This window comes from Brienomyrus brachyistius, chromosome 5 (genome assembly GCF_023856365.1).
Source record: "Brienomyrus brachyistius isolate T26 chromosome 5, BBRACH_0.4, whole genome shotgun sequence".
NCBI lineage: Eukaryota > Metazoa > Chordata > Actinopteri > Osteoglossiformes > Mormyridae > Brienomyrus > Brienomyrus brachyistius.
The window spans coordinates 32,837,502-32,860,053 of NC_064537.1; the positions used below are offsets into that span (position 1 = coordinate 32,837,502).

The following is a 22,552-nucleotide window of genomic DNA, read 5'->3' on the forward strand; positions in this document are numbered from 1 at the left end:
GCAATATGATGGCACAGTGGTTAGCACCACTGCCTCACATCTCAGGCACAGGCCCGAGTCTCTGCTGGAATTCCTCTGGATGCTCTATTCCAGTGGGTTGTTTTTCAGGGGTTGGGTTAGACCCCATAGTTCCAGTGAAGGGAACTCTTAATCCTTAAGCACACCAAGACACTTTGGGCAATTCTACGCCTCCAACTTTGTGGATTCAGTTTGAAGAAGGCCCTATTCTGTTCCAGCATAACGGTACCCCAGTGCACAAAGCAAGGTCCATACACAGATGGTTGGGTGGGTTTGATGTGGAAGAGCCCTGACCTCAACCACATCAAATACCTTTAGGATTAACTAGGACGGAGATCGAGAGCCAGGCCTTCACATCCAACATCAGTGCCTTACCTCCCAAATGTGCTTCTGGATGAATCAGCAAAGATTTCTGAAGACACACTCCAAAATCCTGTGGAAAGCCTTCCTAGAAGATTTGCAGCTAACAGGATGTCATAAAAATTACTGTAGGTGTAATGGCCAGACGTCTTCACACATTTGTCAGTATACTGTACTTTATGTGTAGCCATATTTTGATAGGAGACCTGAGCTACACAGAACATGTAACATACACAGAGCCGAAAAAGCTTTGAAGATGTGATGCTGTGGCCACTGTGCCACTCTCCAGCATGAACTTTGTAATATAAATTGAAAATGTATTAATCTGACAAGTAATGGATACTAGTGCATAGGAAGCTTTAAAAAAAACTTGAGCATATCGGATTAATACAAACCAACATTAATACTAATATTAATATAGCATTAGAAACTTGAAACAAAATTGTTAAACCCTATTGCTAATGCAAAATAGTGGAGGTGGTCTCCTTTGAACATTTTATCATAATTTTAAATGCAGAAGCCAATCAATGCAGTCATATTATTTAGATCCCTGTTAAGTTGAGATGCCACACTATTCAATTAACTCTGCCTTCATTGCAGCTTAACGTCCAGTAAAAGCCAACACTTCAAAGACTAGATACTGCACATCCTTTTTCAAAAAATTGTTTAATAGTTTTAACAGAGAGTAAATTTCCATGCAAAATAAGCAAGACAAAAGGCCTTTACTCTCAGCTGTCATCCTGTAGATATAAAATAATGGAAGATTCTTACAGGCTTGTTTCCTACTTGGCAGAAAATATTTTCATTATATACTACTCCAAAAAATTCTATCCTAAACATCTTAAGATATTTAAAAAGGAATCCCGACTTGATTAAAGAACTGCTCGCCTGTCTCCACCCTCTAATACGTGCTAAACTCAAGTTACTTCATTGCTCTACCGGTATAAATTGCTGCCAAAACTGCAAAAAATAACAATACAGGTAAATGGACAGTGAATGACTTTAGATGCTATAATATGTACTGAATGACATGCATATAACCAACAGTAAATATTGTGCAGTAAAAAATATATGAATTTGGGAGGGGGGGCAGAGGTAACTTTTTGTTTATTAAAATATACCTCTCTAGAATAACACATTTAAGAGGTTTAATTCTGATATGATTATGATTTTGAAAAGGCACCATCTAAAGGAAACCTTGCTATTTCCACGATCAAGCACTAGTTCCCCTACAGTGAATTATAATAAACAAGCATCACTCATTAAAATGACTTTCTGGGACAAATAAGGCACCTTTTACACTTCCTAGACCAGGGGTGGGCAATCCTGTCCACAAAGGACAGTGTGTATGCAGGTTTTTGGGGTAACCTTTAGGTCAGCTGTCCAAACCCAGGTGTGAGAACTCTTCAGCCAATCAGTCCTCTGATTAGTAATATAATTAGGGAGTCACAGCAAAAACCTACATACAGTGTCCCTTTCTGGGTAAGATTTCCCACCCCAGAACTAGACATTCATTGCAAAGCTGAGTAACTTTTCCCAAAATAGTTAAAAGGTAGATGACTGTAAGAAAAGCAGCAAATGTGTTGATGGAAAATGTGAAGCTGAACTGTTATCAGAAGTGACACCTCATTTGTGCCCATCATCCCTGCCCATTTCCCAGATGTATTTTCGATTTTTGGGTATATTCTTAGTTTGTGAATGACAGTTAAAAGAGACTGAAAGTTAAATCTGACCCCCAAGACAGCACCTTTACGGCAGAATTGTATAAAAGCCCTTCAAAGCAACTCAAATGTGTAAGTTCTGGATACTTTAGAGTAGAGATTTTATTTTTAAAAGGGAAAAAAAAACAAAGCCTATAATTTCTGCCAGGCAGCCATGCCAGAGTGTGACCGTAAAGGAACATACAGCAAAATGTGCGATTTCTGGGTCGCATTAACAAAATCCACTGCTTACTGCATCAGGGTGCATCATTTTCTATGAGGAAAAAGTTACATATTTTTGTGCTTTACAAAGTCACTACTGAAGATTATACTGTAATTCCTGTATAGAAGACAGCATTGTTAAATTGTACTTGTATGACAATGCTGTTTACATAAGTGAATCAAAAAATATATGTATGCAAGAAACCTTTATTTTTAATTTACAAATGCACTAGGTATGAAAAAGGTAATAGGGTATTTAAATTATAGCTATCCCTCAAGCTAAAACATGCATACAGGATAGCAGACTTGTTAAAATCTGCTTTGCTAGTTAGCAAGTAAAATATACAAGTGTATGCATATATAAATCTTCAGCTAAAATCAGCAATATAAAACAAAGAATAAAAGCTTGATTGAAAAATACTATTATTTAGTGAAACGATGCTTAGATCCAAGTATTTGAAATGATTTCTTAGATTTTGAGCTTTGAACACAGAGAAAACAGCTCCTGACCAACAACCTTTGGTAAGCCTGACCTTTCAGTGGCCTAGTCACATGCGAGGATGCAATGTTGGCCAGACAGAGCAGGGAAACGCGGGGAGACATGAGCATAATGACCACAGACATATATGATTGTAGTTTCTCTTCTAAGATAACGATTTGCACTGACAGCCAGCATGCAGGGGGTATTTCACCAGCAGTGCAAACCACTGGAATACACGGTTTCTGATTTAGTCACTGTGAATAATGATGATTTAGGGTGACATCACTACATGTGAATCTTCCACCTTTCCCCGTTCAAGTGTTGGGGGTTACGTTCTCAAGGCACCCTGGACATTAGTATAATTCATGTGCGACAAAAAAATATTTAATTTCCCTAAAAGTAAGGTCATGGGTCAACCACATAACCTTGGGAGGTTATCAGCGTGATCATTTTCAGCCATTAAAATCAGTTTGATGAGGAGCGAAATCAGATTTATCAAAATGGCAATTCAGATGTGTGTTTGTGCTACCAGGTATGGACAGTCCTGTGCCATTTTCAGTTGTGATCTCTGCTGTCTGGTAGAACAGTCCAGTCTGCCACTGGCACAGATTGGCCGAGTGCCGGCAACGGGGCCTCTGGTTGGAGCTGACTGGGGAAAAGTGCCTGTTTCGAGTGCATTGGTTTTGCACTAAAAGGTAGCGTAGCTGCTCTTCATAGGTGAGAGGGGTGATTCCTGGAGTTTGCAGTTTTTCCACCGACACATAAAGGCTAGGACACTGAAGACATGGTAGGTGATGACGACATTTGTACAAGTGCTGATTGGCACTAGTCATCCCAAGGTTGAATGCAACCAGGCGCGATCCATCGGACAAACGGACGACAATAAGGACAGAGAAGGTGGATGACAGCTAGACCAGGCAGGTCTTGGGACAGGGCAACAGGGGTCTAGAGAACACGCCCAGCGCTAGGGGATGAGCTGCTCATCCTCAATGTGCAGACTGCTGGGGGGGCACAGGAGAGGCTGGCTAGAGCTGTTGGTGCTCTGGCTCTTCAGACTTTCCGTAGACTCTGACGAGCCTGTGGATGCAAGGAGCGAGGAGAGGTGAAGGGGAATTAGAGGAGCAGAAATGTACCCACAACAGAAAGGGAGAGGTGTACACCATACTCATCCCGTTTGTGTACAATGCTATCAGTACTATTCAGAATATACATAAGCACATGGTACTGCGAGAAGGTCTAAGGCCATCAAAGAAAAAGATGTATAAATAATCTCACGTTGGTGTAAAACTATGATGTCTGTCAACAGGTTAGCCTATACCGCTAGCATACCATATTTGGTTAATTAATACGCCATCAAGTTCATTAATTTAGTTAAATTAAGTGAGTTGGTGGCAAAATGTAACAAACACATGGAATGGCTGGGGTGCCCCTGAGGAGAGGTTTGGGAACTGAAGTGGTGGTTCTTCTAGCCATCCAACAAGACATCAGGAACTTTTCTTTGCAGAACATAAACAATTCTTGTTAGTTATTATTAGGTTACTTTTAACTTGCCTATTTTGTTCCTGAGCAAATATATACTTATGACCCAGATAAATAGATACATTTGCACAGTACTGTATATAATGCACACAAGACATTTGTCTTATTATAGATACATTTTCTACAAGTACAACAAAACACAATCAACAATAATATTATGAAAAAAAAAAAGTTGCAAGTTGGTGAGAACGCCAGTGGTGGAGGAGAGAGGACAGTCGGAACCTACCGGTGTTATTTCTCAATAGGAACACGGCAGGAGTCAGGAACTGGGGCTGTCCCATCAAGAAAGCAAGCAAGCGGGCAGGGTAGGAAAGGGAAGGGCAGGGCAGGGCAGAAGGGTTATAAAAACCAAGGAGAAAAGCAGAGTACAGGTGAGGTGCAGGAACAATGCAAGAATAGCAAGCAATTTATACAACCGGGCCCCAACGAAAGACCATCTACACTGAAGCATTAATTCAACAATCTGATTCCTTTTGTGCATGCAAACTGCAGACCAATACCAAGGTAAAGACCAGGACAAAAAGCAGAAATTCTTCGTGCAGCAGCAAAGGCAGACAAATTGGGCACAGATGGGAAGGGATTAGTTCTCCATGATAGCAGGAAAGTTCCAGAGAAGGGAGTATGCATTGACAGCAAGAGAGGAACAGGCACTGACGGGGGGAGACAGTGTCACCTGGTAGGGACAGCTCCACGGGTGGGTCACTCTCGGTCTTTGTTAGACGGCTGTGCTCACTGCTGCTGTCATGAAAGATCTCACCCATAGAGTGAAGTCGATCTTCTGCACAGTGGAAGCAGAGATGTATGACTTAAAAAGTATGTTTGCAAAATGTGCTTAATGTAAAAATGTGGCTGAGAACAGCTTCAACAAATGAAAAATGAAGTGTTCTCATTCATGTAACGATATGCAAAGCTAACCAGAAAACAGAGTTAATAAGTAATCTGAACATGCACACTGCTAGTTCCTCCTCCTATTTCCTTGTTTTTTTGTCTGCAAGTACCTTACCAAGTCCATCCATCCATCCATTTTCCAAACCACTTATCCTACTGGGTCGCGGGGGGTCCGGAGCCTATCCCGGAAGCAATGGGCACAAGGCAGGGAACAAGTCTGGATGGGGGGCCAGCCCATCGCAGGGCACACTCACACACCAGTCACTCACACCTACACAACTCCAATCAGCCTCAGCAGTCTTTGGACTGTGGGGGGGAAACCGGAGTACCCGGAGGAAACCCCACAACGACATGGGGAGAACATGCAAACTCCACACACGTGATCCAGGCGGAGACTCGAACCCGGGTCCCAGAGGTGTGAGGCAACAGTGCCAACCACTGCACCACCATGCCGCCCTTACTAAGTTCCTTCTGGAAATTCGGAATCATTGGTTGCAAGCTTTCGTTTTTAATAACTAAAATATCCCCACACATAACAGTCTAATAAGTATGTGTCTTAGCTGTGAAACTTGAGCGGGCTTTGCCACACTCCCTATGACACCACTTACACTTAGAGCACACCCTGTTACCCTGCACCCCATCACTGACCTTCATCAGGAGTGACAGACCCAGGGCCTTCCTCGGCAGCAATGGCCTGCAGGAGACGAGAGGAGAAACAGCTTCACTCTTAGCAGAACGCTATAGGGAGCAGCAGGCCGGGAGGATGGGGAGGTGGGGGGGATCCTACCTCGGTGGAGGCGGGACTGCTGGAGAGCAGGGCGTGAGGCTGGCTGTCAGATACCTCAGACAGCTTCTCCTCATCCTCCTCCTGAATGGGCGACGATGGGGACCTCAGGGTGCTGCTGGGAACAGACCCATGCGTCAGACATTTCACCGGATGTTTTACAGTCATTCCACATCAAAAGGAGTCATTCCATATCAAATCTACAACCCCATTTCCAAAGAAGCAGGGACCGTGTGAAAATACAAATAACTAAAAGCGATGACTGGTAGATTCTATTTTACCTAAATGTAACTGAAAATGCCACAAAGACATAAGTTTGAACTGAACTTAACAGTTATTTTTGTAAATATAAGCTCAGAAAGTTGAGAGGGGGGGCTTTTTTCCAGTGGAATGTTTTTTTTTTTTTTTTTAAACTGGGACATTCTGTGAATATGGATAACAGGTGAGACTATTCTGATTGGTAAAGAAAGGAGAATCCACAAAAGACTCAGCTGTGTACAAGAAAGGATGAGCCGAGCTCAACAGTTTAGAAACAACATTTCTCAATGGATGATTACAAGGAATTCAGGGATTCCACCATCTATGGTCCATAACATCCCTACAAGAATCGGAGAATCCAAAGAAAGCAATGTGCATAAAAGGCAAGACTGCAAATCAATATGGGATTCCTGTGATCTTCAAGCCCTCAGACGGCACTGCACTGAAAACTGACACTCTCTTGTGATGACTGTAAGCAAACGTGCTTGGCAATATTCTGCAAAGCAATGGTGGTAAACACAATCAGTCACAGCATCTACACTGTGTGCGGATTTATTAGGCTAGTATTGTTCCTTGAGATAATTTTCAGCAGAACCTCGGCAGAGTTATAAAAGTGAATTTACAAGTTCTCTTTTGCGGCAAGTAAATTTAGAGTCAATATCACATTAGTCTGTCATGAACAGAAATAAAAGAAAAACATTTGACTATCAGTGTGTACAATTGATAGGCAATCAGAAACTAAGTGGATTTTTCTCTCTTCAACATCTATATAAATAATAATAAACATTTTAGTTATTCAGTCAGCATGAAGAATAAACTATTGGTCATTCTTTTCAGTGCACTTGAGTGAAGGTTGTGTTTCAGCCTTTGTGACCTTAGCAACGACGCATAGTACAGCACCTGGTACTTCCAGAAATTCGATTCATATTAAGGTTTTGAAAAAAACAGCGGTATTTGTTGCTAAAGTGTTTCTGAAAATCTCCCCTTTAATTTGACACACATCTTTGATTTGTCATCATCTCTCTACTCACTTCCCATTTTGTGTCTTGAATTCCTCTGACAGGAATTTTACCATTTTGTTTTCCCCCAACTCTCTGCAAGGTCCTTTTCTGACTCATTTTAATAGTAATAATGCATTTGCTTAATAATTCTTCACAGGAAAGTGTCCATGGTTTTACTCCAATCAGAAAGTACTGCTGGTTATGCTCTATGTTGATACGGTCCATTTTTAATTGGAGGCTAATGTGAACTGACGATATTGGGTTGATGAGAAGAACTACGTAATATGTGTAGAAATATTAGGCACTTTAATAGTCTGCTGTGCAAAGCAGAAGCCATGCGACGGCTACATCCAGAAAGCCCAAGATGCAGAGGGTCATTCACTCGGCCCAGAAAAGCATCGGCTGTGCTCTCCTGTCCTTAGAGGAGCTCTACAAGTCCAGCTGCTACAGAACAGCCAGGAGCATCCTAAAGGAACCGTCACATCCAGCACACCACTGGTCTGAACTGCTGCCCTCAGACAGGAGGTACAGAGCAATTAAAGCTCATATAGACAGACAGTACATATCCCAGGACTACTGCTGTTATGGACAACGAACAGAAATGAATGATTATCCAGTCTCTCACTGTACAACACTGAGCATCCACTGCAATGTATGTCCATTGTCACATACATTCTCATTTCCATGTGCAATATGGTGCAATACGGTGCACTGTGTGTGTGTGTGTGTGTGTGTGTGTGTGTGTGTGTGTGTATATATATATATATATATATATATATATATAAATAAAATTTATTTTTAGTGTACAGACGCTCCTCTACTTACGAACGAGTTATGTTCTGAACTGCCGTAAATGTTCATAAGTTGTTATTCAACATCATTTTAAGGGTATACGCAAGTACTAAGAACTAGGATGCTGGGAGTACGCACGCTACGCTGCTGCGCGGCAGGAGTAGCGGCCAAAAGTCGTACTAGCTTTTCAATTCAAACTTTTATTTACCTTTTAAAATCATTTTGCACTGAAAGGGACTGCATCCAATTTCATTGTACAATGATAAAGATTCTGATTCGGTTGCATAAAGTGGGGACACGTGGTGCAGGCTGACCAGTCCACCTTTCAACTTATATTTGAGGAAAACGTATGTTGTGTTTCACAAGCCAAAGAGGAAAAGGATCATTCTTATTCTCAATGCCAAATTCATACGCCAGGGTCGGTCATGATATGCGGGTGTGGTATGGGGAGCTTACACATCTGTGAAGACACTACAAACCCTGAAGGAACATAGGCAACATATGTTGGCATCTAGATGACACCTTTTCCAGGGACACCTTTGGTTATTTCAGCAAGACTTTGCTAAGCCATGTTCTGTATGTATTACAACAGTGCGACTTCGTAGTCACAGAGTGTGGGTGCTACGCTGGCTGGCCTCCTGCAGTCCAGACCGGTCTCCCACTGAGAATATGTGCCGCACCAAGAAGCGCAAAATATGGCAAAGGAGACCCCAGTAGTGGTGAACAGCTGAAGTCCTAAATCAAGCAGGAATGGGGGCAAAAATTATACTTTCAAAATTACAATTAATGTCCGTTCCCAAACAATTTAATGTCATCGAAAGCAAAAGTCACATAAATCATTGGAAAACAAGCCCCGTCACACTTTTTTTCCAAACATACTGCAAACATCACACTTAGAATAAGTGTTTTATAAAAAAAATGAAGCTGATTAGTTCAAACTTTACATATTATGTATTTTCAATTATTTATGAGTAAAACTGCATTTACCAATTACTGCTTTTTGTTTTATTCGCATTTTCAACTGTATAATAGATGATTTAAGGATGCACTCATTTGTTTTATTGTATTTTTACAAACTAAGTAATGTGACCAGGATATATTAAATATAGGAAATATGTATTATTCACACGGATTTCACACAGACCAATTCACATGGATTAACTAATACTTTACACATACAGGGGAACCATATGCTTGTGTGTATCTGGGACATTTAACCCATAATTATTCTGTTATTTATATCAAGTCATAACAAAGGACTGATATTTTGTTTTTTTTTTTTGTCAGAAACACTGTGTATACCACAAATTACAGTGACACTGTGTTCTGACCCTCTGTAGTACCAAAAATTGTAAGTATACATTGACAATTCCTCACTTTTAATGTATATTAAGTCTAGTTTTAACCCTGGCACTCTAACCCGAGCATTTTTCACTGAGGTTTTGGCTACAATCTTTATTTTACGCACGAGAGCGACTGTCATTCCTGACCTGTGGAAAAACAGACATAATTTATGGCTTAATAACTGAAAACGCTGACTTCTTAAGCAGCTCTGCTCCCAACCAAAAGCTGTTTTTGTGTGTGTCAGCAGTGTGTCTAATCACATTTCAGTGCCAAGTACAAACTGGCGTATGGGTCTTGTATAACACTGGACACTGAAGACGCACAGCTGAAGTCGCGCATGCAGTGGGACACCGGAGGGGTGGGTCGAAGCTCTAAATTCTCCATCTGCCTCCAAAAATGTTTAATCGTTTGTGCTCCTGGTAGATAACGTCAGAGTACAGACTTGCTACTCTTGCCTCTATGAGCGTTTTTATTAAAATATACACATAAATGAATAAAAAGGGGCTGTAATAATTCTATGTATTTTGTGGCTAGGGGAACTGGAGCACAACACAGCCAAGGTTAATGTTTAATTGCGGGGCATGCTCTCACCTGTCAGGTGACTTGCTGACCTTGCCCTTCTGACCTCGTCCCGCATCTCCGGAGCGCTCCACCGATCCAAGCGGCCGACCCGACAGCGGTAAGGGATCCCCAAGCCCGCTGGAGAAATGGATGTCGTCATAGAGGGGGACCAAGGGGATGCTGGGAGAAATGGAGCGCAGGCCATTGAGCGCCTCCAGGAGGGAGATGGGCTCAAAACCGGGCGGGACGTTGTCCGAATTCTGCAGCAAGATCGGCGGAGGGCCAGGTTACATTCAGCGCATATGCATGCACACAGACACAGACACAGACACACACAGACACAGGCACACAGACACAGACCCGACACACACAGACACATTCAAATTCCCAGTTTCAATGAGGTCAATGCGGAGGCTGCGCAATATCTGCCTGACTGCCTTTCATTCTCTGTCAGACACAACATTTCAGAGCATTGTTGCTTCATGGATGGCTGCTGGGGCCTGGGAAGGAAGCCAGAGCTATTTAAGGAGCCCACGTTTCTTGGTGGTAAAATGTGCAATAAGCAGGCTGGGGGTGGGGCAGGGGGAGGAGCCTGGCCCCTCCAGTTACCATTTTCCAATATTGCAGCAGCGCAGTACAGAGGTCCGCACTCTAATGTGGAAAAGTACTTTTCTGTCTGATTTCCCACATTTCCCACATTCAATTTCAAGCCACGTCGGCAGCATGTGAGAAATTCTGAGGGACGTCAATACAGTTACAGACTTCTGCTGTCTGCCGTGCAGCGATCAAATGCGTGGTCTTCCATTTCCAAAGTGTTCTGCTCTCTCTCTCCCCCCAGTAAGCTAATCCCAAGTTAACTGGGGCAAAGGTGGGGAGTGGGAGTTCCTATCAGTGTAAACCTTCCAAAAAGCAGCCATCCATTCAGACTCACGGGACAAGCTGTAAACTGTAAAAGACGAGCCCGAAGTGCCGTACCGAATGCTCATCGTGCTCCATGGTCTGCGCTAAGACCGGGCTGAAGGACACAGGAGACAGCGCCCCGGGCTTCTTCCTAACAGCACGGATCTGGAGCAGGGCCCGGAAAGCTGGAAGGATGCGTTTGGACACGTCACGTCAGAGTGCCACATGGCATGTGTGAGAAAGTCAACTCGGAATAAAAGCAATGCCTGGTCTCACTCTTGCGACCTGCAGTACAGTTGCTTCAGCAGCAGACACTTCACAAAGGTGCACAGGGCAATTTAAACAAACAACAACAACGACAGATTAGGGCGAGGACATATGCACCTATGGAATTTACAGTGACGGTGATACTGTGTGCTGTAAAAATGGTGCCATCCGACGGATGAGACATAAAACTGAGATCCTGACTCTCTGAGATCATAAAAGACCCCGGGGCATCTTTCAAAAGAGGAGGGGTGACCATGAGGTTCTCTTTCCCTACTAAAGTACAAAAGTCTAACGGTCAGATCATGATCTGCTTGGGAATTTTATTTTTGTTTGTTTAATGTAAACTGTCACATGGTTATTGCATCTAGTAGAACACTGGATTAGATTTTGCTCTAATCCATGGTCATGTGTAACTTTTGTGGGTCTGAATAAATACACTGTCCACCAGGTGTCTCCATTTTTCCAACTACACGAAAACCGGCACAGATGTGCTTACTGTGGATAAGAACTGAAAAACACAAACAAAACCATTTTGGCTTGAAAACAAAATGTCTATCTAGGGACAACCATTTGGCAAATGACTATTCTATGGTGAGCTACTTTACCTGAATACGAAGTATAAAAAATTAAACAGTAATCTTATCAACTCTGAATTTACTCCAGTTTTATTCTGGGAGGTATACATGGATAAGCCTTGCATTTCAACACTTTCACATCTCTGTGTTTGCGTTTCGACAAACTCACGCAGTCGGCATATGGGGCAGTTGTTGGCCTGGTAGCGCAGTGTGTCTGCGCACGAGTTGCACAGGCATAGGTGCCTGCAAGGCAGAATAAGCGTGTCGCGCAGGTCCGAGAGGCAGACAACGCACTCGTTGCTATTGTCGCTGTTCTCATCATCTGTTGGCTGCAAACAAAATGAGATTTGTATGATTCAGTGACTGCCAGACGGCTCCCGACAAGCTTCGTGCAACTAACGGAGTGAATCAGCTACACTTCAACATCACAAAGAAATGTAAGGTGAACAAGCACATATCCTCAAGGACCAACAGATCAGTGATTCCTAATCGAGTCCTTGGGGATCCACAGACAATACCGGGTGCTGGGAGGAAGCAAAAATGTGGACTATCTAGCAGGGAGCTGGGAGGAGCAAAAATGTGGACTGTCTGTGGGTCCCCGAGGACATAGTTGGGAAACACTGCTATAGACTGGCCACTATACACAGCGCTCAGTATAACTGAGTAAACCCACTTTGAAAATTGTAGATTTGTATACATTTCTCAGTGGGCACAGAACAATTATGAGTTAAACTGATTTTTATTAAACATTCATTTCATTAACATAAAATCTTGATCACCAGCATTAAGATAATAAAAAAAAACATTTTATTCAAGTTGTAAAAATGAATACACCCTATAACAAATTCCACCAATTCTAATATTTTGCATGGCCTCCATGATTTTTAAGAACAGCACTCTTGTAGACATGAAGTTGTGGGACATTCTCCCACATCTACATCTCTCTATTACTGAAGAACGATGAGCTCATTCCGAGCCTGGATGCTGGATGGAGAATGATGCTCAGCCTGTCCTAGAACTCCCCACAGGTGCCCTTTAGGTTGAGGTCAGCTGACATGCTTGGCCACTGAATCACTTTCACCCTATTCTTCCTCAGAAATGCAGCAGTGGCCTTCAATATAGGTTTTCTGGTCACCTAACCCTTTTTGTGTAAAGAAATGACTCAATTTTTGTCACATTTCTCTTCCATTACTGTCAAGATTGTGTGGGAGGGGATTTTATTTGTTAAATATCACCCTTAATTGTCAGTTATTTGGCCACCTGTGTGATGACCGAGTAGAATCATCTGTTGTTGATTCCTGTTAACATTTCGTCGTTTTATTCTTTAGAACTTCATTGGGCTTGTACTCATTTTTGCAACCAAAAAAAACAGATTTGATGGTATAGGATCCCATAGAAAGTATTAATTCTAAAGAGCGACAGTTGCTTTTCTGAGAAATTCTTTGGGGTACACTCATTTATTCTGGACATTGTACCTGAAAAAACTGCTTTTCACTTTTAAATTCTGGTTGACCAACCAGAGGATGGCAAACAGCAAAACAGACGTACCTTGGTCTCTTGGTTGTTCTTGTTCTCGATACCATAGATCTCCTGTAACAGGTAGCTGACTCGATCCACCTGGGCAGAGACATCGCAAAGAAGCAGAAGCTGTATGTTGTCTATCACTGGGAACCTGCAAATGAGCTCATTACTTGCTCTAACTGGTTTTTCCACACATGCCCTCCCCCATAATATTGGTAGACATGTCATTTATCCAAACCTAAATCTACACTGCTGGTATGAGCACAGACTGTTGACGCAAAAGGGTTTATCTGTTTTTGACTGAATAAAAATGCACATTATGTGGGGTTAAAGAAACCAGCTCATAGCTACCCAGCTTTGAGACAACATCAAAAGGCCATTAGGAGCCTGCTAAAAATGTAATTTTCTCTTCCGAGAGGAAATTTTCCTTGCATGGTGACGGTCTCCTCCATGTGACCAATATTTACATATTCTCTCTTTTTATACACTATGAAATCTAATATTTCTTTCGAGCAGGATCCTTCCACAGTTCAGTCTTTCCACACAGTTACCTCTCTGTTCCTATCTGTAGGGCAGAATCCCAAGCAAACATGGGTTGATGTTTAACTCTGGTTGGATGCATAGAATTGGTTTTAGAATTAAACAGTCAATGGAAAACCTAGTTATTTCATGATTGATACTATTTTTGGAATATCCAAGAAATCCGTTATGTAATAATGAGAAAGGCTTCAAAACAAAAGCCTGGGTCTGTACAAAACATGCAGAGTCCACACTTAGGGGAGTATTTACTCACGATCTGCTTCTGCTTCAATGGCTTCACAGAGAAACTGCCATCTACATGCTGACAAGAGAAGAATTGTTTTACTTTCCAAATAGGTTATACTTGTTCCTGGAATTAAGTATCTTTTCCATTGGCTGCATGCTGCCCCATGGTATCTGTGTTATGCAATGTCAAGCCCAGCATCTTTGTTAAAAAGATAATTGCTGTTATATGTCTTTTTGAGCTAAACGCTTTCATAAGTGCTAATGGCTTTTCCTGGTGGTGAGCCCAGCACAGCCAGCCCTGCATAAAATCAAACAAAACAGAATGCTGCGTTTTGTCTGGGAGTACAAACACATAATTTTTCTTCTTTTTAGTCCAAACAACAAAGTCAACCATAAATATAGCGCTATTAAAAAATAAAGCTAATGCAGATGATTAACCAAGAACCACTTTCACTCCACTGCGGTTTTCTGCAAAAGTAATCTGGAGTCACTGCAACACATTAGGCTTTAATGTTAAATGCCATGCAGAAAAATTAGCCCCAAACCCAATGAGAACTTTGAAAATGATACTTACTCTTTCAAAGGCAGCCAGCAGCACATGTGCATGTCCAGAAACTTCTATAAAAGGAGAAGAACATTAATAATAAAAGATGAATGGTGTGGTGAATGAGGTCACTTCTTGATGACACGGCAGAGAGTCGTGCCTTTAACTAGCAGAGAGCACAGTGGACGCAGATGCGGTCTGCCTCCAGCTGCGTGTGAGGAGTGCTCTGAAATGCACTTACCATCGCCGTCATCCACGACAGCCTGAATCACCATTGGAAAGACTCCTCTGTCCAAATCAAAGCTGAGCTAGAAAGGGGAGTGGGAGAATCATATTTCCGATAGCACTCTGAGAAACTTACACACAAGCAGGACTATAACTAGAAAAAAATGTACTGGATAGATGGGAAATCTATGAATTCAGGTCTATAAAGCACTCTTGTGCTGGCACTCAGGCACTTGTGTTTACAATGGGACATTAAAGGCTGTCAATTTTCTATATTCTCCAGTTGTGTTGCACTAATCAAATTTTCCTTTTTCCATCACCAGCCGTCAAAAAAAAAAACAGCACAGCTGCTTTCCTCTGCACCCAGTAACCCAATAATAATAATTGTGGTGGGAGATGATATCGCAATTACGCAGAAGACAATGATGTCGGGGGTGAAATGGGCCTCCGTCACATCTACAGATGATATGCTAGACCACTGAGGAAAATAAGCAATCCCGGGTCGTTCTTTGGTTCGGCTGCCGAAGCTTTTCAGCAGCAGGGGCCATAAGGCTTATTCAAGATTGAATATTTTATTTGACACATGCACAGTTATACTGGTACTTGGCAGTGAAATGAAAATCTGGCTTTCTCCTGCGACTGCACCAAAAGAATGAAGATGAAGTCCATGTTGAGAAGCCTGATGGCCTGAGGGTATAAGCTCCCCAGTTTAGTTTGGCAGGGAAGGGTAGAGGAAGCACCGCCCCCCCGCTAGGCCCAAGAAGCCTTTTGAGTGACACTCACCTCTTCCTCTTTCCACTCGGTGAAATCGATTTTGAAGGACGGGAGTGAGAACTGCTGGCTCACTCCTCGTTTGTAGTGTACTGTTTCTGACACCATCATGGGATTCTTGGGAGTATAGCTTCAAAGGAAATAAGGCAATTTCCATTCTCAGGCCTTAACAGTAGACAACGAATATGCTGCTCCAGTCAACGGTGACGTGAGCTTATCAATAATGCATGGCGACGGTGTGGATACGAGTTCCCAGAGTAGGAGAACTCAAGTAAATACCTGTGTGTTTGACACACCGAAAATTCTGGGGGAAAAAAACCACCCACTGACAAAGCCTACAGATATGCACAGTTATACATAAAATGCTAAAGGCTAAAAGCAGCTTTAATTGAAAGTTCAACATGACTCTGCTGGTTTTAATGATCTGATCTGCTGTCTTACATGGCCATGCCGTTGGTGAACTCCTCAAAGGCCTGGCAATACAGGGTGATGGCCACCCGGGCATCCGCATCAAATGTAAACTCCACGCTATATACCACTCGGGGCCTCCCCCCGTCCTCCGTAGGACTGTCCGAATCATCCTTATACCTGCCAATAGGCAACAACAACCTTCATAAGACCTCCTCGTTCTACCAAAGAAAGCACATCTAACACAGAAAAAGCATTCTGTACATACAAATATTACAGGATTTAACTGCCATAGTTACCCTACAAATATTACACTAAAGCTCTGCCTGCTAATGGTGCAAGTAGGTCCGTGTCACAGAGGACTGCAAGACACATATTGGACACCATGATACAAGGCTTCTAGCTGTGACCTGGTGGATCCATGGTATCACCTGACGAGTCGTAGAGAGTCCTTCCTGATGTTCACCAGGCTTCTCAATGTCTTCACAGCTTCGTGTGGAGCTGGGGTCACATAAGGAAACTGGGCACCAAGAACAGACACCAGTTAACCATGTTCCTACGCCTTAAGCTCCATTAAACACCCCTTTCCACATCATTTAGACAGCATTAAAAACAATGGAAACAGACGCGTCGGCCGGTGAATGAGTTAATATTTATTTTTAAATATCCTTTGCAAGATCAGCCCTATGAACTACTGCATTCTTATCAGTGGGTGTACCTTCCTGTGAAATCAGAAATAAGAGGCCAGCCTGCGAGTTCCCCAGACAACTGCACAATAAAAAACATGATATAAATCGTTATAATGATTAACTGTTGTAGATGCAGTCAACGCTATGCGAGTGGAACCCAATATAGCATCAGCACTATGGTGGTTTTACCTAAAAGGACATATAAACACCACAATGACTGTCAGTTTTTCCATCAGATTGGCCAGGCATCACAACAATGAGTAAAGGATACGTCTAAAAGCAATAGGGGATAGTGCAATTAAAACACTGCTCTTCTTTAGACTTCAGAAAAGACTATTTTCCTTTCAGGCTCTATGTCCCTTTGCAAGTTGAGGCTGCTAGGGCTGGGAAACTTTGAATTTATATAACAACAGATTTATCATTCAAAGAAATTCTAATATTAATTACAGTTATACTACAGATCCGGCCCCTCATTGCACAGAAGCCTAAGTCAATTGTGTGCAACCAACCATGAAAGGTGAAACTTGCAACGCTAGTCTACTATTGTCTTAAAAGAGGAAAATGACAGAGCAAAAATATATATAACAACATGTGTAAATTTATTTACCTAAGGGTCTGCATGTTAAAAACTGAAGGCAAAACCCAAAGTTTCCAGACTTTGAGGGCAAAAACCTCTTCAGGTTTTTGAGAGCTACTGTTCTTCTGATTCACACATTATTTCACTAGTTTCTGTGCTGGCTACCTTCAACCATGTTGGCTAGCACAATTAATATGGCAGTCAGCCTCTAAAAGCAAATCTTGTATTCTGTTTAAGCGACAAGGGCAATTAGGCAAAACAAAAATGTGGAAATGTGTTAGATGACTTAACCCACATAAATCTTCAAAAATTTGAATATTTCATATGTAATTTTTTTTTAATTCAAATTACATTATTCAAATAAGGTTAAGGTCGATAAGCTAATCTCATTAGAATAACAATGTTCGACTCCTAGCCCTATTACCTGCACAGGTCTGTTGCCAAGGAAGTTCAGGTCCATGTTTTCCCCAAACAGGTATCCCTCAGGATGCGGGGTGTCGAACTTCTCCCCACCCATAAAAAAGTGACTGGCAAAATAGTTTCCTTGAGGAAAAGAAAAGATGATAAACTGTCACAAAAAGAATTTCCCAAAATACTCCATGTGACACATCAGCTGGGATGCCGCATGTCACACTTGAGGACACGTACGCACTGCACCCAAACTGCATTGCTGTGGCTCAGTGCCAGATGGCGTCTTCTGCATCAGCTTGTGTTAAAGCAGGATGCCATCTGAATCAGAACAGCAAATCCAGCATGCCTTAACATAATGACATGATACCTTGAGTAATGAATAAGAAAAGAGATCTGTACACCATTCTTGACATTTTTGTTCCGGCTGCAGAATGACTAACACAACCCACAGAAGCTTTCTAGCACTGGAACCATAAGGAAAACTACAACATACAAGTGACAACATGAGTAATCTCAGGTCTCAGCTTTGCCCATTTCAGCACCGTACATAAACTGCAAATTAATCCAGAGTCATTCCAAAGCATAATGATTTTATTTTCCGGTATCCTGCATGACACGACACTTACAGAAAGCCACCGGCCTTGGTTTGAGTTATACTGAATTTAAAAGCATATGGGACCATCTGATTCGGATACACATCTACTGAACATGCAGTACACTGACTTTTCTGGTCACCTTTCGATTGACATTCAAAGTTTGCAATAGAAATTACAAATTCTAACTGCACTTAAGATGAATCCCTCACTCAGTTTATATATTCATAGGCTATGACCCATTAAGTAATAAGAGTAAGTAAATTATCATAATTACATTTAGTACAATTATCCTTTTATCTTCCTAAGTTCAAACATCTCCGGAGGTATCACCAAAAAGAATCCAAAAATATAAAGAAAGTTCTGTATTCGACTGTATAAAATTCTTTGCTTTGGATTTTTATTTGTTTTTAAAAACATTTTCAAAAAGCCAAAAAAAAGTGGTCAGCAGTAATCTCTCCATCTATCATTATCCTTGAACACCTACGCATTTCCTTTAGATGGTCATTTGGCTCAGTATAGAAGGATACAAAGAATTTTAAGGTGAATCACTGTTTAATAAAACCCAAAGTAGCTGCATATATCACAAGCCCACAAACATAAAGCCCCCCCCCCAAGCAGACGCTTTCACAAAGTCAATGAATTACAAGGTCAGGTTCACCCCACAGGGAGGCTTTATGCTTAACTTCATGCACTGAAGGAGTCCTCTTAGCTTTCATGCTAATCTGCCCACTAGACTTGCACTGGGTTAGCCCATCACCTTGGAAACCAGGAAATGACTCCTAGACCAGGGGTCTCAAACTCCAGTCCTGGGGGGCCAGAGCCCTGTGTAGCTTAGTTCTCTCCCTGTTCCACCAGAAATGATTCAGCTCAAGAGCTGTGTGGTAATTAGCACAAGGAGCTGAATCAGGTGTGTTAAATGAGGGTAAACCAAAAACTGTGCAGGGCTTTGCCCCCCCCAGGACTGGAGTTTGACACCCCTGTCTTAGACTGAAAAGAAAAAAAAACTTTTCAGACAAACTTGAAACTGTTTCAGAGAAATGTAAATAATTTTATATGAGGACATAAGCCAAACTCAGGCTCTTCTAAAACATCCCTCTTGGTGGACAATAAGCAAACATGAGACTCTGCATGGGTCATCATCGGTCTACCACTCTAAGCAATGATTATCTTTTCAGGTTTCACAGCCCCTTACCAACAGCTGAAATATGCTAATGTAAAATGTTTAAAAGGTTACACAACCAGGAGAAAGGTTAGGTTTTAACATCCCGCAATTTATTTTTAACTTGAGAGCAGTTTGTTTAGAAGTGAGATTCATGGTGACTGCTTAAGGAACGGACCCATGAAAAATTTACAGTCAAATATGCCAGGGCACTCCAATATTGCTTTTTTTTTTACTCTCGTTTCTGATCAAGTTGCCTTGTTCACTCATTTCATTAAAACATTTTAACAATATTACTTTGGTAAGTATTAAACATCAGGTGAAGACTGATATTGATCTTTTACTTCCAAATAAATAAATTTACTAACTTTTAAAAATGCATTTAATCACATAATATTAAACCAGTGATATCGGGTGTGAACTTGATTCTAATGTAGAGCAGTTTCTTCAAAACTAGAAGGTAAACACAAGTCCCTTCAATTACAGATAAGCTATAAATAATTCATTCAGCTCTATGGGTTGTCTAATTAAAAGCTTTCGTTGCCTTAAATATAACTAATTTTATTCTAAGGGAAAACATGGTCTCTCCGTGGACATCAGTTAATATGTTCAATAGGCCAATACATTTACTGCGAGGCCATTTCCATGAAGAACTAATACAAAAAGTTCGGGCAGTCCGAAACACTGATGAATATCTGTTTCAATTGTGCCTCTGTTCATTTCAGGGGTTGAAATAACACAATCGAATGATGTGAAATCAGTTTACAGTTACTTACCAGATTTTGGAGGATATCTGTAGGCTGAATTTGCTTGGATATCGATGTCCTCAACGCCAGCAATTCTTCGGCTGAGAATGGATCCCATCTTTACAACAGATTAAAGCGTACACCGAAGCGACAACCACAGCTCCCACGAAAGCTCGCTCTTTCAGTATTTTTTTCTCAAAACAAATACATCGTGTAAATGCAAACCAAACGTTATATCAGTTTAACCCTAAGTCCTGCCTGGTCCACCTACGTCGATGTTTTCCAGGGTAACAAGTCTGAGTAGCTGCTCTAGTTACAAAGACAATTTTCTATGTTGCCTTCGCCAGTAACGGTTTTTAAGAACGTTTCCTTATTCCTAAGTGTATTAAGCTATAATATATACGATGGTCGTTAGTTACGGAACATTTACGAAAAATTAAAAAGAAAGAAAAGAAAAACAAAACAAACACAGCACGGGATGGTTTTTTTCACTCCCCGTTTCCAGTACTTCGCGCGATGGGTGGAAGAATGTGGGCAGGATTGTGGGAAGTGTAGTTCAAAAAGTATCACTGACCGCTGTGCGTTATGCGTGGTCAATTGTATTTCAAAACTGTACTTTTTTAACATGTGTTTCTAGAGGAAATGAAACTAAGCTCTCATTTTTTCACACAGGCATCTTCTGAGCGGGTAGCTCAGCGAGTTAGGATGCTGTGATTATGATCAGAAGCTGGCCGATTCAAATCCCTGATTCAAAAAAGTAATTTTGTCGTTAAGGCCCTTAGAAAAGCCCTCGATCCTTAATTTTTCCTTAGCACCGCTCTCTTTCAAAAAATGTATGCTGCTTTGGATAAGAACTATCTGCTAGATAAATAAAATTATACATAAATATTCGGGGAAAGTACCATAGCTTTAATTCGTTTGTATGTCACCTAGCCATTAATATCAATTTTTAATGTCAGTAACATTTCAGTCTATCTGGAATGTTAATCCTTACACTCATGGGTCGTCCCATTTTGGGAGGAGCCCGCCTGGGTTACCGGGCTGCTCACTGGTGAATAGCAGCCCCACGTCTAACTCCAAAGGTACGTCTTAGCAGGGACTGAGAATGTCATTTTGGGGTGCCCCCCTAGTGTAGTGAGTGTTTGTGGCCAACAGAGGCCCCCAAACCTCAGCCGCCCCATGCAAATATATGGGTTAATGATGGTACACATGGCAGCTGGGTCCCAGTAAACCTATTATTGACTGTTCATCGTGGTTTTTCTAGGTAGTTTTCATCTCCGCTTTTTATTGGCTCATGTTTTATCCAGCCGCTCTCTACAGACCAGTTTGGCAAGAGAGGGCTTCAGAGGGGACGTCTAGGAGAGGACTAAGGAAATGTTTAAGGACCCCCCAGTATGATTTACAGTCTGTGGTGATGGAAAGAGGAGTCTGGTTTGGTCAGACCTGTTCAACATGCATCTACAGCAATCCCCACCAGGAGAGGAGGTAGGAAAATAAGATGGCTAATATTTCAGGCAACTGGCAATTCCATAGCACCCATGGACATCTTTTCATTGTGATCGCTCTCTGAAAATGCTGCAAATGTAACTGTTGCAGCTCCTTGATTATTTAATTCTGGAATCCAATTACTGTATGTTAGCTGAGTAGCAGTTCACGTGAAATAACCAGCCATCTGGCATTTACAAATATTAAAAAAAAAAATACTCAATGACAATGAGGTGTCTTAGTGGGTAGCACTACTGCCTCACGGGGCAGGCCATTTGAATCCCACATGACTAACTCTAACCCTGGAACATTCATTCAACAGGGCCCTTCGGTTTAAACAAAATACAAACATAATCTGTGCTTTCATTGCAACCATTCAAGTGGAAACAATCGCCCATTTGTTCATCGAACACTCACAACATCAAATCTGCAGAAATAGAAGTTTAGCAGTTTTATTTCCAGTTAAATATTATTCATCTCTTATCACATGCAAATCAGAGGGAAAGATAACGTTAATGGAATTCAGCCTCAAGTAAAACATAGCAGTGACTTTATCACAAGCTGGTGCACACGCAGTAGTAAGTTCACATAACAGAAGTATAAATACCAGAACTACTTGCAACAGAGAGATTTAATGCATGCCTGTCGTGAATATATTTTGGGTACACAAAAGGATAGACAGATTGCTCATATTTAAGTAACAGAATTTGGGGGGTTCTGATCCAGATTACCTCATACCAGAAATAAGATATGTATGACCTCCCCAGTCTGTCCAGAGCACAGTTTGTATGACCTCGTTTAACAATTAATCTGGTAAAAATTTCCCATTCTTCAGAATCGAGTTGGAATTTATCCCCAAGTGACTCAGAGACACGACGTAATGCAGTTTAGCATGGACATCCAAAATGGAAAACTGAGTAACACCCCTTCACTGAAACACAAAACGAAATGGAACACAATGATAG

The 22,552-nt window shown here is 41.6% G+C and overlaps 2 protein-coding genes across 4 annotated transcripts in view; one reads left to right on the forward strand and one right to left on the reverse strand.

Moving 5' to 3' along the window:
- Nucleotides 1-22,552, forward strand: part of ubald1a (UBA-like domain containing 1a) — a 400,799-nt gene that overhangs the window by 365,881 nt on the left and 12,366 nt on the right. The window lies entirely within an intron of this gene.
- mgrn1a (mahogunin, ring finger 1a) lies at nucleotides 1,026-20,651 on the reverse strand. 3 transcript variants are annotated; one of them, XM_049015126.1, is made up of 17 exons: nucleotides 20,133-20,651; nucleotides 17,615-17,733; nucleotides 16,356-16,444; nucleotides 15,958-16,104; nucleotides 15,529-15,646; nucleotides 14,762-14,828; nucleotides 14,551-14,594; nucleotides 14,005-14,052; nucleotides 13,239-13,307; nucleotides 11,860-12,019; nucleotides 10,924-11,033; nucleotides 9,979-10,208; nucleotides 5,996-6,110; nucleotides 5,857-5,902; nucleotides 4,994-5,098; nucleotides 4,547-4,592; nucleotides 1,026-3,858 (listed from the first exon to the last, which is right to left on the reverse strand). In XM_049015126.1, the coding sequence occupies exons 1-16, from the start codon at nucleotides 20,218-20,220 to the stop codon at nucleotides 4,552-4,554; spliced, it is 1,596 nt and encodes a 531-aa protein (XP_048871083.1). In that variant the 5' UTR covers nucleotides 20,221-20,651; the 3' UTR covers nucleotides 1,026-3,858; nucleotides 4,547-4,551. The 3 variants fall into 3 exon arrangements, with proteins under 3 accessions (XP_048871083.1, XP_048871079.1, XP_048871082.1); XM_049015122.1 differs by lacking the exon at nucleotides 4,547-4,592 and having other exon boundaries at nucleotides 20,133-20,649; XM_049015125.1 differs by lacking the exon at nucleotides 4,547-4,592 and having other exon boundaries at nucleotides 5,996-6,107; nucleotides 20,133-20,648.

What these genes read in the sequence shown, in the direction of transcription:
- mgrn1a (XM_049015122.1), bottom strand. Translation starts at nt 20,220, where the DNA reads ATGGGATCCATTCTCAGCCGAAGAATTGCTGGCGTTGAGGACATCGAT. An exon ending in TGGAGCACGATGAGCATTCG is followed by an intron (nt 10,209 to 10,923) that starts GTACGGCACTTC and finishes ATCTTGCTGCAG; the next exon opens with AATTCGGACAACGTCCCGCC. An exon ending in GTCTGTCACTCCTGATGAAG is followed by an intron (nt 5,099 to 5,856) that starts GTCAGTGATGGG and finishes TCCACTGTGCAG; the next exon opens with AAGATCGACTTCACTCTATG.